The sequence below is a fragment of the Rhodnius prolixus genome, unplaced genomic scaffold (assembly GCF_049639745.1).
Source record: "Rhodnius prolixus isolate KJV_2025 unplaced genomic scaffold, Rpr scaffold_6, whole genome shotgun sequence".
NCBI lineage: Eukaryota > Metazoa > Arthropoda > Insecta > Hemiptera > Reduviidae > Rhodnius > Rhodnius prolixus.
This window is the reverse complement of record NW_027411634.1, coordinates 42,094,553-42,108,419: the sequence shown is the minus strand read 5'-3', so window position 1 is coordinate 42,108,419 and position 13,867 is coordinate 42,094,553. Positions and strand designations below refer to the sequence as shown.

At 31.8% G+C, this 13,867-nt stretch overlaps 1 protein-coding gene across 1 annotated transcript; it reads left to right on the top strand.

Moving 5' to 3' along the window:
• The first annotated feature begins 932 nt into the window (after nt 1–932).
• Nucleotides 933–12,038, top strand: CCAP (Crustacean cardioactive peptide). The gene is made up of 6 exons (XM_074142692.1): nt 933–1,026; nt 8,447–8,538; nt 9,415–9,487; nt 10,609–10,766; nt 11,656–11,748; nt 11,833–12,038. The coding sequence occupies exons 2-5, from the start codon at nt 8,455–8,457 to the stop codon at nt 11,728–11,730; spliced, it is 390 nt and encodes a 129-aa protein (XP_073998793.1). The 5' UTR covers nt 933–1,026; nt 8,447–8,454; the 3' UTR covers nt 11,731–11,748; nt 11,833–12,038.
• Nucleotides 12,039–13,867: the final 1,829 nt, after the last annotated feature.

Below are 13,867 nucleotides of genomic sequence, written 5' to 3'. Positions count from 1 at the left end.
AACATAACCTATAAGGTTCAGTGAATCAAAACCTACCCTCAGAAACGCCATAAATCAAATATATTCTTAATTACTGTTCATTATTTTTGGTGACTGATTAATGGTTTCAATAGGATGTAAAAATAATAACTGCCAGTTTCAGTCTTGATACATTTATTACGCCGAGCTTTCGACCTAGGGACTAGGTCATCTTCAGGGCAGTGGAACATATTTAATTCTATTAAAATGAATATGTATAATGTAACAAAATTTACAAAAATTATTTACCTAGTTTACAAAGTAATATTTTCACATTACAGGGTTGGTGTGTCTTCTGTCTTGTCTGTTCATGGGACTGAGTGTGATCGGTAAATATGTTCAACAGCCCTGAAGATGACCTAGACCCTGGGTCGAAAGCTCGGCATAATAAATATAATATCATGACTGAAACTGGCAGCTATTCTTCCTATATTCTTAATGGAAATTTAGCATTTTAGATGAACATATCTCAAATAAATGTGCCAAGTATTGGAGAAGGTTTAGAATGAAAATGTACTTAGCCTTTGACTAAAGACTTTTCGAAACAAATAACACCTTTTTTGTCAAACCACTCTTGGCCGTGTATTAACATTCGGAGTGTTGCATACCTGCATTTGCAATTACAAAGAGGTTTTTAAAAAAATTATTACTTCTATCTATTTTCATAATAAACTATGCATTTATAATTGGTGAATTTACTTCAGATTATTAGTTTCCTTCGAGTATTTAAATTGGCGTAAAATTAGTCTTTTCTTATTCGCAAGCATTTAGCGATAAGAAGAATTTTTTGGTGTAACCAGTAGAGGAGGGATGGTAGTGCGACTGAAAGAGAAGGGCGGATTGAGAGAGAGAGAGAGAGAGTTTCCCTCTAATACTAGGAACTCCCGCCGATTGTTGGTAGGTGCCGAAGGGCGGGAGCCTGCGCCCTACAAGCACCCCTCGGTCGCTCATATATAAGACAAGTGGTCCTCTAAAGACGGTCCCGTTTGACGACTTTGTACGATCATTGTAAGTACAATTTTTTTTTTTTTAAGTCATTTTAAAAAGAAATAATAATTGTTTTATTATTACGATTATTATTATTAAAATTTATTACTACAACGAGTTCTCTCCTCTACCGATCTTACAATATTATGTCCGACTGCAATTATTTTTTAGAATGTTTACAATTTTTCGCAAAACAAAAACCGTAGTTTCTATTTTGAAACATTTCCGTTACATTAAGTAAAACTGTAATTTCCACTCTTCGTCTGTGTATACTGTAGTTTACTATAGAATTTATATAAATATATGAGAGGATTTGGGAGTGTGTTCCATATGATTTAGAGTCAGACTTACGATTGTACAGATCTATTTAGAGTCAGCTGTTTTAAAGAAAAGAACCAATGTCTTGATTAATCCTTTCTCCACACAACTATGACGATTCAAACAGGAAGTAAATTTGAGAATGAAAATGAAGTTTACGGCAACACTGCGTTGGCTAGACTGAACCTAACACTGAAGCATCCTCTACTCGCATCTAAGCAGCAAATATCCACTTTGCGAAGGTTTATGTGTAATTTTTCTTTTGGCTCTCGGCTCTCGAGATAAATGGACCCACTGAGTAAATCAGTAAGAAGTCGTTTTAACTGGACTTTATTCTTTGAAAGACTGGAGCTTACTTCAATATCAAGTGTCTTCTAATTTTGTATTTTATCCTTGTGATAAGTCAGCTTATACCTATTTATAAGTAAGGCTCCGTCAAAGGGTCGCTTATGTTATAAGGACTGTTAGCCTCTAGATCTAATTCTAAATAAGCTCCCGAAGCACTTTGATATAAAGTAGGACCATCTTCTTAGAGTGGATCTCAACTATGAAGAACTTCCGTCTGACATTCCTTATTGAGTTCTCGAAGTTAAAAAGCTGATGTGGATTTCCTTTCCTAATTAATTCAAAACAAGGCTAACTGTCCCGATTTTCTCATTTCTCCTTAAATTTCTTAAACTCAGATGACACAATCACGATATATTAGATTAGATTCGATTAGACTAGGGCGGCCTCAAGGCCTACGGCCACTGCGAACCCTTTGGATCTATTGTGGCTCCCCTCACTCTAAAGCTCACCCTCTAGACCTGCCCTTTTAATCAGACTGATCACCATATATACTCTGGCCAATCTAGAATGATGAGTTTAGCGAACTTCCTTGCTATACAGCATCCCTCTTCCAAGAATGGAATGCAAACATTTCGCAAGTTATTTCAAAATCTCGTACATTGTTATTCACATTCTTTTAGACTGCACAGTAGCAACTTATTTTACGTTTATATCTATCTCACAAATTATAAACTGTATGATTAACAATAATTATTATTATGCATTATTACTTTATATATTATAAGTGTTCAAATTAACTTTATAATGGGTCTTTCCCGTAAATTTTAAATTAAAAACTACTTCATAAGTAACGCTTTAAATATACAAGTATTTACTGTGCGCGCAATCATCATTTTAAGTCAAATGAAAAAGAAACTCGACTGATCAAAAAAAAATGAGCAAAACATATTCTGTAAAATCGCAAATAATCTAGGGATGTTGAGAGATAAAAAGGGAATAATAGGTACATTCTCAGAAAGGAATTATTTTACCCTTATAAATGGGCCACATTTTTCTGTAATTTTACAAAATGTAGAATGTAATTTATTAAATTAATTGTAATATAAGAAAAGTAGTTATAAAATTAAAACTGTTGAAGAAATGCAGCTGGGGTACGACAATTTATTATGAACAAGAATATAGCGGCGACACTGCTTAGAGTTCGGAAAGAACTGGATTATGTACTCGTTGATTTATAATTTCTATTTAAATTATCTAGGAAGGCTCCGCTTTTTAAAACGTGATTTCCGTGAAATGTCTCTTTTACAAATTGTATCGTGTTAATGAGAATTAATATTTTTCTGAAATTCGATTTGAAAGAAGAAAATGAATAATTTTAAACCTTAAAAATTATAAAGAGAAAATCGTCTGACAATTTTTTAAGTAAACAATACTAACAGCAAACGTGCATTGTTCTATAAAAGTATTCAATAAGCGGACGGTAATTCCTATCGATATGATCATGATCGAAAAATGCGTATTAATAACTATTATGCTATTTTTAGGTTAGGCGTTGCAATTAAAACACGCTGCAGACTTGATTGTCTCAAACTATTAACAGCAATACACTCTGTTGCCTCAATTTGTTAATGGATTTTTTAAACAAAACAATATTTCTGATCATCCGACCGAGGTAAATTGATATTAAAGGGTTGGTTATTAATATTATAAAATAAAAATGGCGTATGAACAAATTCTCTACAGCTGGAAAATTAATAACAATCTGGAATAAACAAATTGCACCTTTTTTTTTTACGATTCTCAAGGTTCTGTCTCATAGATTTACTTCAAAATCCGAACATTTGCTTCACACGTAATTCTTACATTCCATAGTTTTAAACCGTAAATTAGTGACAATTTTTAAGTAACAATACTCAGCAAAAGTACATTGTTTTATAAAAGTATTCATTTAGGTAATTCCTATCGATACTATCGAAAAATTGGTAATAACAATTCTTTACTCCTAACATAGATGCCAACCAAACCCAAAAAATCCAGGAACCTGCCCCTAAACCTAATTGTCCTAGAAAAATGATTTAAAAAAAAAACAAACAAAGATGTTATAAATCTATGTGTGTGTATATTAAATATACGAAGTTTACAAAAATTCATATAAGCCATTTTGGAGGAAGTGAACAATTTATTAAGTAAAACAAAGGACCACAGATCGGAAATTTTAACAAATAATCCTTCTCCGAAACCGTATAGACCGTTGTAGGAGTCATTTTCGAGAAAATGTCAAAGTAAGGATCTATTCCTTGAATGCCACTTCGGTCAGCGGTTTTTCTTTATATTTGGAAATTATGTTCCATTTTTACACAGGTGGCAACATAATACAAAAAATTATGATCTTCAAAACTTAAAAAACGCTTCAGTAAAGTGATATTTCCGATATTGACCTTGGTACGACAGTACTACTACGATTTTGTGGTATCCTCTGATATTCCATTAAACGAAATATCAAATTAGAATTTTTTTGCAATTATTCGTTATTGTCATAAACCTGATCACATGCTAATTTAGATCACTATTTAAAAAACAAAACATACGTTATTCGTTCTTGAGCAATTCAGTTTTTACATCTATTTTCTGTAAAATAAACAAAAACAGGCATTATCCTATTCCACTAGAGATTCATGAATGTTGAATAAGATTTACCATCCATACAGCCAATTAAGACCTAAAACCTCATCAGACAGAACACTAAAATAACAGTGAACAGATTAAAACTAGCGTATACAAGTAAAATAGATTCGTTCTTAAATAACCTCCAGTTTATATTATAACCTTCAATATTTACCAAAGATTAGAGTGCTCTTGATAATAAGTGGAGGAAGTGGAGATTAAGACAGTAATCCATTATCCGGCTAGTGAATTGCGCTCTCTTTACACTATTCCTTTAAGTAATCAACCATTAGTCTTAAAACCTCAAGCATTTATTCTTAAAACAATCCTTAACAAAAACTTACAGTTTAAAAAGTTAAGTATAAGGGTTGATTAAACGCCAAAAGGTACACAAATCAGCAAGTACCCAACATTTCATTAATACTTCATTGATATTATTTAAGTAATTTTACCGCATTAATTTTCATTAATATTTTTTAAGAATTTATTAGATGTCACATACCCTTATGCTGGCCATTTTCATCTACAAAATATTTGTTCAAGTAGCACACCATTTAACTTAGATTGACTGTAATATCTATTTATCTATAATAATCAAACTATTAATTACAGGTGAAAAAGAAAACGTTATAAAAATAAAAAAATATGAGGCTTAAAAATTCAAAAAAAATTTTAAAAAATGCTTACACCAACATACATCAGTGATTTTGTTTATTTATTTTTATTTTTAAATAAAAATCGTCGGTTTAAGTTCATTCTTCGATTAAAGTAATTGTTATTTTATGTAGTAGTCAATCTGGCTTTATCGTAAATAATATAGTTGTCTTCAATTACATTCTCCATCTAGGTGTTCTTCCCACAATGTTGTGTATATGTAATATAAAGTAAATAAGATATGCATATTTTTAGGACAGCTAATTATTCCAGTATTTTACTATAAGTAAAATTAGGGGAACTAAATTAAATTACAATTGAGAAATGAATATATAATTTTGAATAATCTACTTGTTATTAACTGTGTGTCATTGTGCTCACGAATATTTCGGTAAGACGAATTCAAGACTGAAATATTGTTTTAAATCCTCCGTGATTCAAATTTAAACAGTAGCCGACTCTAAATTTGTCTTTTTCTAATTTAACATGCATGTATATGTGACAACTTCAGAATAAAGGGCACATTAAAGAGAAATCAGAAGAATAATTTGGAATAGAGTTAAAATAAAGTACCTATTTATACGAAGATATAATATACATTTTATCACAATTATAACTATTATGAATGAACTGGCCAGCATAAGGGTATGTGACATCTAATAAATTCTTAAAAAATATTAATGAAAATTAATGCGGTAAAATTACTTAAATAATATCAATGAAGTATTAATGAAATGTTGGGTACTTGCTGATTTGTGTACCTTTTGGCGTTTAATCAACCCTTATACTTAACTTTTTAAACTGTAAGTTTTTGTTAAGGAGATTTTTGTACCTTTTGGATAGATTTTCCTTTTTGTCTATTAGCAAAGTTACGCCTGCTTTACAGATTTTTTTAAAATTTGGAATAAGCTATTCTATCATTATAACCTGATAAGGTGTTAAATCGGAACCGTAATTACCACTAGAGAGATCTTTTTAAAGAATGGTTATAGTTGCGGTCCCCAAACCATCCTCAATAACCATTTTTTGGAGAAAGCGTTTTGAATAAAATAGGAAGGTATTTGTACGTAAATAGCAAAATTAAACTGCGATTTCAGTACTTCCTTTTAAGAGGAGCAAGAAAAATAAACTGCGATTACAGTACTTCTCCCTAAAAGGCAAAGATTTTGAATCGAACGACAATTCATTGATGTAAATCGGTTCACTCATTGATAATTTTAACGATTGCAGTACTTCCTCTTAGTAGGTGTAAGAGCATGATGGCACTTCACAGCCACGTAGAGGAGCTTTAATCACTTCTTCGTGCTAAATTTTATCAAAATCGGACTAAGCTTTGTAGAAATATTGGTAATAATAGTTTTAGAAAGGGACTTATTTGGGTGGGGCGAACTCCCCTCCTTATGAGGCATAGCGTCGAGACTTTTAAAGTACAAATCTGTACAAAATTTCGATTCGAATGACACTTCATTCATGAAAATCGGTTCACGTGTCGATAATTTGAAACGATTGCTATACTTCCCCTTAACAAGTGTAAGAGCAGATCGTCGCTTTATTGTTAGGTAGGGGAGCCCTAACCCTATCATCCTACCAAATTTTATCAAAATCGGGCCACGATTTACAGAGTAATTAGTAATAATAATTTTGGAGGGGGCCTTACATAAAGGGGGCTAACTCCTCTCCCATTCGATGCACAGGGCCGAGACCCCCAAAAGGCACATCTACATAAAATTCCCAATCGAATGACACCTCATTCATGAAAATCGGTTCACGCGTTTAGGCGCTACGTTGTTTACAAAAAAGGTAACAACAAGAACAACAAGAACAACAAGAAGAAGAAGAACAAGAACAAGAACATTTTTTGAAAAAGCGGTTTTTGCTCATTTTCGGCAACTTTTTTCTCGAAACCTATTAGATCTGGGTGGTTGCAAAAAAATTACAGTTATGAAGGAGGGTTTGGAGTAAGATTTAAAGAAAATTTGGGAATTTTATCTTTTATAGAAAAAGAGAAAAAAATTGTCAAAGTTGGGTGTTTTTCAACGTTACGCTTTTTCGTGCAGTTTTTGATGGTCAACCCTTATACAACTGTCCTACCGGACAGTTTTAATAAATGATATCTTTTGTTTTTAACATTTGAAACTGTTTACGTACTGCCCAGAACTATTCTCGATTTGCTTCATGTACTTATAATTTCTGATGACATTTATCATTCATTAATGGTTAGCAATGTAATGAAAATGAAAATTTAATGAAAATGAAAAATTGGAAAAATTCAACTTATTATAGGTAGGGTTGCCAACTGCCTTTTTTTGGAAAGGACAGTCCATTTTTAACACCTGGTTGTCCTTGTCCTTTCTTAAATTAGGACAGGACGCCTTTTTTACCTTTTTTCAGATATTGTTCACACTAATCTAATGTATTTTATTGTATTTTTGATTTAAGTTCTGACTTCTGAGACTTCTTCATTTGGCGTGTTGTTTTTCTGTTCTAACTGTCATAGGTCAGCAGGTTATTGATGTAACGATGAACTTTCATGAATAAACATGTAAGATGTAAATGTACCCAGGCCATATTATAGACGGGGAAGAGGGAACTTTTTCCCCAGGCCCGGAGCCGGAGTCTCTGCATGTACACCTAAAAAAAAAAAAAGGAATACGAATGATACATATTCCCGGGCCCCAAAATCCTGTTGACGGCTCTGAATGTACCTAATTATTTTAGGGTGTCCTTTTATGGAACTTTATAGAGTTGGCAACCCTACTTATAGGGTATCTCCTCAGTCTGTTATTCAAATTCTATTTATTTTTTTTCAAATTTGTAACTTTTACTAAATGTTAGTTCTAGCCAACTCTGAACGCTATTACCTAAAAAAGAAAAATTAACCCAACTAGTAAAACTGTCTCGCCGATATTCTGAAATATATAGACGAATTGGGTCTAGATAAGTGATATTGGGCCGCAAAACGCCATACAATCCTAGATATAATCTAGGTCCTGGGTCAATAGGCTGAAAGGAAAATATAAGCAAAAATGGTTTTCATAAAATAAAACATAGCGTACGTACGATTATTTGGTCTATAGTAGAATTTTCTTTTAGAAAGACATTCTGATAATCAGTCATTCCTCTCTTTGCGATGGAAGCAATCTAATGAAAAAAAATGTTATAAATGAATAGAGTAAGGATATTCCTTTGTAGTTTATACATTCGAGGGGATCCCCTTACTTACGATCAGGCAAGTAACTGTTCTGTATAATGAAATATAGCTGTAAGGCAGGGGTAGAAAGTTGGACGTTGGAGCCTTTTTATTCTTTAAATTTCTCAGAAGTATTCTATATTTCGAACTTGCAATTGTACTCGAACTTCATTACGAAAATTTGACAATGTTTCACTGACCAGAAATGCAAGAACTTTTTTATTTTCCAAATAGCCCAGATGAAATCCATTGACTATTTCCGCCGCATATACTCAAAGAATGTGTACATTTTACATGTTCACTTATTATTATTATTTATTTTTTTAGTTGTAAATATGCAGTTACTAGTGCCATGTTTTCTGCTGTTCACTGCATTGGTCTCTGCTGTTCTAACCGACGATGTATTCCTGCAAAAAAGGGTAAGGAAGTATACTGGATAAGATTCTTAAGAATATTCTTTTTTGTAATTTTAAGCAATTTACTACGTTGTAGTCGACATCATTTTTCATTTCGTCTCTTTGTCCGGCGGAAGTGCAGAACGGAATGATGCATGGTTTTTGCCAGTGTTTAGATATTGTTCGCGCATGGTAATATAAGAATTACCAGAAGCAATACCCAGAAAAACACTGAAATATGAACATTAAGCTTAAAAAAGAAACACAAGCCCCTGAAAAATACATCCAAAGAAGTCAAAATCTAAAAATCACTTTTTCTGACTCTGGGTATTACAAATATCTATTCACCACAAAAAATTCGCAAATCTTACGTGAATACATTGTTTTTCTTATAACATCAATAGAAAGTAAAAGTTTTGATAATTAATATGAAGGTTGAATAAACTTATATCATTAATATAGGTTGAACGAAACTGATAAAAACGTAAGTATTATAAAATGAAGCAAATTATCTGAACATACCTTTCAAGCAATTGCACTTCTGTGCGTGACTTATATATCTGGTAAATATTTACCAACACAGCAAAGTCATGCTCAAACCTTAGTCTGCTCATTATATTTCTGAATTCTCCATAATAAGAAATTTCTTTTAAGCCGACAACGAATAAAAATTTTGTAAGAAGAGCTATTTCTTCATTCTTCTAAAATTGGTTGTCAGAAGCGTAAATTTTCGCAATCAATTTTTCATTTTTCAGTTAAAGGAAATTCTACGCAAATTCATGATAAAATAATGAGAATTATTAATAAAATTAATTTAAGTATAACTTAGTAGCAAGCAAGTTGCATCACCATATTTTTATTTGAATGTAAAAAATATATTGTTTATTATATTTTGTTTAGCTTTATTTTCCTGGAGAAATCGCCGAGCCGATAGATCCTAAAATGAAGAAACCCTTTTGTAATGCTTTTACAGGTTTGTAATCAAAAGTAGAAATATTTGAAATTAATTGTTATTGTTGGTATTTTATATTTTGCATTATTATTATAAAGTAACAAATAGGTGTTGAAGAATTTAGTTTTGATAAACTTTGCGATGTAAACAAAAAAAAAAATAATAATAATCAACCATTCCTACTAATTTTTTCTTAAAAATGTTAAATATCCCTGCTTCATATTCAGCTTCACGAAAATAGTCAATCAATCAAAATTTTTAGATTAGTCTAAAGAAGGCAATTCTATTGATTTAACTAGAAAGTGGCGAAAAAGGAAACTAGAAATTTGCCCTTACAGAAATGCCATTTTATTCAAACTCTGATTTTTGGTGGCCCATTTGTAAATTTAATTTAAAAAAAACTTTGACACAATAGTTGCGAACTTGAGCTTTTAAAGAAAAAAGGTTATTTATATAATAAGAATTAAACCATTTCATTATTAATTTGCCATAGTTTAGGTTCGTTTTCACATTAAAAACGGTTAAATCTGGGAGGCGTAATTAACCACGGTTACAAAAACAAACTAATGACCAAATTTGTAGTATGTACAACAGACCATAGGTCATAGATTCTTTAATTAGAACAGTTGATATGAAATAACTTTCATATATATTTAATTTACTTACTTAATGGAATGAAATCTGCTCTTAATTTTAAGTGTGTTACAGGTTTGCTTTCCTAATTTAATTTTACTTCCAATGCATATATCGAAGTTTTTAAACTAGTTAGATGGTTTAGTGGAAACCAATCTATAACAGATTACGTTAAATTTAATTTAATAGATCTATTACAAGATGTGTATTTAAAGGCGGAAAGGTAGAATTAAATGAATCGTTTAAAATCCACCTTTTAAAAGGTTAACTTTACATAGGTATTTGATAGGTACATAGCACAGCAAAAGTAATGTTTACTTGTCACTCATTGATACGGAAATTGAAACTCATTGGACTCATGTTTACGTTTCAAGTGAACACATCACTTAGGTGATAAAGTACTTGATTGACATGACTTGACTGACTGATATATCGTCATGCCATTCTACATTAAGCAATTATGTTGACAAAATTTTACATGTTTTGGCAATTTTTTTTTTTTTTTCAAGGATGCGGCAAAAAAAGATCGGATGAATCTATGGCCACATTAGTTGATTTGAATTCTGAACCAGCTGTTGAAGAATTAAGTAGACAAATATTGTCTGAAGCGAAGTTATGGGAAGCAATTCAAGAGGCTAGAATGGAACTTTTAAACAGGAAACAGCAGGTAATTATTTATTTATTTTACTATCTCTTTAATACGGATTAAAGTTTTACGAAAATACGGAAGTTTTCTGATGACTTTTTACAGGAAATACACCATTGATATTTGTGTGCGCTTCCCCGATTTTGATATCACCACGATAATGTGTAAAGTTCTAGGCGTTGCCCAATGTAATTATGAAATAACTTGTTGCTCAAACTTTTTTTGCTACGAGAATACAAAGATTTCAGTAAAAATTACTAAACATCCACTCCATTCACGAGAAATACTCCCTAAATATACTTCTAAAACCACAATCAATATAGTGTTATGTCTGCAGACCTAGAGTCCGTTGACAAGGCTGCGCTTTGATCTCGCATTTCGCAACTTAAAGTCATTGCACCTCATAGACAATCGCTAGTAGCGTCACTCAGGTTGAAATACTATCAATTGAAGATCAAAGAAATTTGTCGGTAACCTTGAATTTTGAACCGGGACGATGTGCATCACTTAATATTTATTTATTTTTACTATCTAATTAGTACGTAAGATGTTGCTTATTTAAGACCTAATTATAACGTTAGAGTTGTATAGTCTTTTTACCTTGATATTATTGATAATATGTTTCAAAATTGAAGCAAATCGAATTACCAGAAAATGCCACTGGACATATTTTCCAGTTTTTTGCTGTTCTCTTTAATGGCTCCAACCAATTTAGTACTTTTATAGGTAAATATGTCGTAATATATGACGTCAACTTAAAGTTCCAAGAAAATTTAATCATTTAAATTGTGGTAATAGTAAATGTGGGTGGGCTCACAAAAATAAGTTATTTGCCCATTAAAAATATCAAGACATTATCCATTCCATATCAAATGCAAAGTTTTACTACGGTAATCTTTTCATTTTTCAGCAGTCAGACCGAATTCCCCTTCAACCATTACCGCTGACGACCATCAGGAAAAGGAGTCATTATTTATACACATGAAAAAATATTAAAAGAATTGTAATTATTATTTACATAGTAAACATATTATTTTAATAGTTTATTTTGAAATGTACACAATCATACAAATCCCTTTTCCTTTAGACATACCTGAAATCCTAAGATGGTTTTCCGCCAGACTTCATGCTAATCAAAAAAATTTGCTAAGAAAAGAATTATACAAAATCTAAAAAATGTGCGAAGTTTAAAAAGAGGAGAAAAGAATACGATTCCGTTGTAACTTAAAAAGTGAAATATTGCACAAAATATACAAATAAGAGATTACAATAAAAAATGAAACTTAATTTACACATTCTACTTTTATTCAAAAAACCAAAAAATAAACTGAGTCTAATGATTTTATATTTTAATTAAGCAATTTATTATTAATAAATTCATAGTAAATATTTTTTTAAATTAAATTTCGAAAAACTTTTTGAGATCTAAAAAAAAAAACTACGGTATCGGAAGAGATTTACTTAGTAAAACTTTAGCAGAGAGTCCTAACGCCAAGTACAACTTTAGAAACTTAAAAAATAAGTTATATATATATACATGGGTACCGAGGAAATGGGTAGACATCGAACCCCGAGGAAGGATGGTATCGAAATAGAAATGGCCGGAAGAGGTCTGCAGGACGGCAACTGGAAAGTTAAGGAAGATAAGAAAGGTTGCCCTAGATTCAGATGGCAATGTTCGAAAAGGGAAGTAAATAAGAAACAAAAAGTTAGTTTCAGAGCAGAAATTAAATTAAAGAGCCTTTGATTTTCATGACGCTCATTTTACTATGTATTCATTCCTAATTTCATGTACTGACGGAGGGCGGCGAAGTTCCTCCATCTTTCCCTCTCTGGAAATGGCTAGCGAAGACCACTCTCAACTATATCTCCTTGATAATCGAAAGCAGAGCTAAGAAGAACTAACTGTCCTGGTCACAAAGCATCAGTTCTTGGGTGAACATCTTCTAAAGTTGGATTTAACTGCAAAAACCGTTCATAGGGGAAAGGGTGGAACTTCCATTTCACCTCCTTGGGGAATTGTGCGCATTATGATCGCAAACGATTCGAAGTTCCAATTCGTTGTTGTTTAAATGATATCAGCTGTTTCCTTGGTGGAAGAGCACAATGGATCCACTAAGGCTAACTTTTTTTCGAGTTTCCTTCTTAAGGAAGGCCTAGGATTAAATTGGAGAGGTCACAAAGTAATCCCAAATTTTGTACTCGCTTTTGAACTATTTTTTCTATTCCCCTTCAATTCCTGATCTATTAATAATAATATCTAACAAACAGTTCTTTCTTGAGACATCGATGCAGAGTAGACACCTTTTATTGTAATTTGGACATAGAAAAGCTTTTTGCCGACATCGTAGAAGCTGGGATTATAATAAAATTCTTATGCTAAGACTAAAGACTATCAAAAGAATGATCTAGTCTTCAAGTATACTAAGGAAAACTTTACTAAATGTTCTAAATATTATGTATTGGGATGTCCACACACGTTTGCAGTAGAATTATCTCAAAATCCCTGTATTGAGACAGGCTACAGCAAGAACACGAATGATCCTAATGGAGTAAAGCTAGATAGGTATGTTCTAGAAACATACAGTACAAAATATTTTCAATATTTTATAAGCAACAATTTTATTAGTTTGTTTTAAATCTACTTTTGCCGAGTGAAGACCGAATTAACTCACCATTTTTTAAGTTCATCGTCTTTCTTTAATTCTAAAACTGGCACAATGGAAAAAGGTTTTTTAAATAAATAATATTTTCCCAAATTAAATTATCTACACAAACACACATTGGGGTGATAACCCCACTTGCCTGAAAACTGGGGGGTTGGCCCTAAAAAGCAGAAAGTAATGTCTTAAGCTCCCTAATAATGGGATAGGTTTTACCAAATAAATTCGATTAGGCCCTCTGCTAAAGTTTGAACATTTACTATCCTTTTTTTTTTTACAAAATTGAAATTAATATTTTCGAGTATCTCGGAAACAGAAATTCAAGTTTTTTTTTTTCCAAAAGCTTCTTTTTTTTTCTTCACTTACAAAGTTCCACAAACTAATTTCTACGTCTAACTTGGAAATCACGAGTACTTTAAATTAAACTAGACGCACAAGCACATACATCTTAAAGTGAAA

What these genes read in the sequence shown, in the direction of transcription:
- CCAP (XM_074142692.1), top strand. Translation starts at nt 8,455, where the DNA reads ATGCAGTTACTAGTGCCATGTTTTCTGCTGTTCACTGCATTGGTCTCT. An exon ending in ATGTATTCCTGCAAAAAAGG is followed by an intron (nt 8,539 to 9,414) that starts GTAAGGAAGTAT and finishes TATTTTGTTTAG; the next exon opens with CTTTATTTTCCTGGAGAAAT. An exon ending in CTTTTGTAATGCTTTTACAG is followed by an intron (nt 9,488 to 10,608) that starts GTTTGTAATCAA and finishes TTTTTTTTCAAG; the next exon opens with GATGCGGCAAAAAAAGATCG.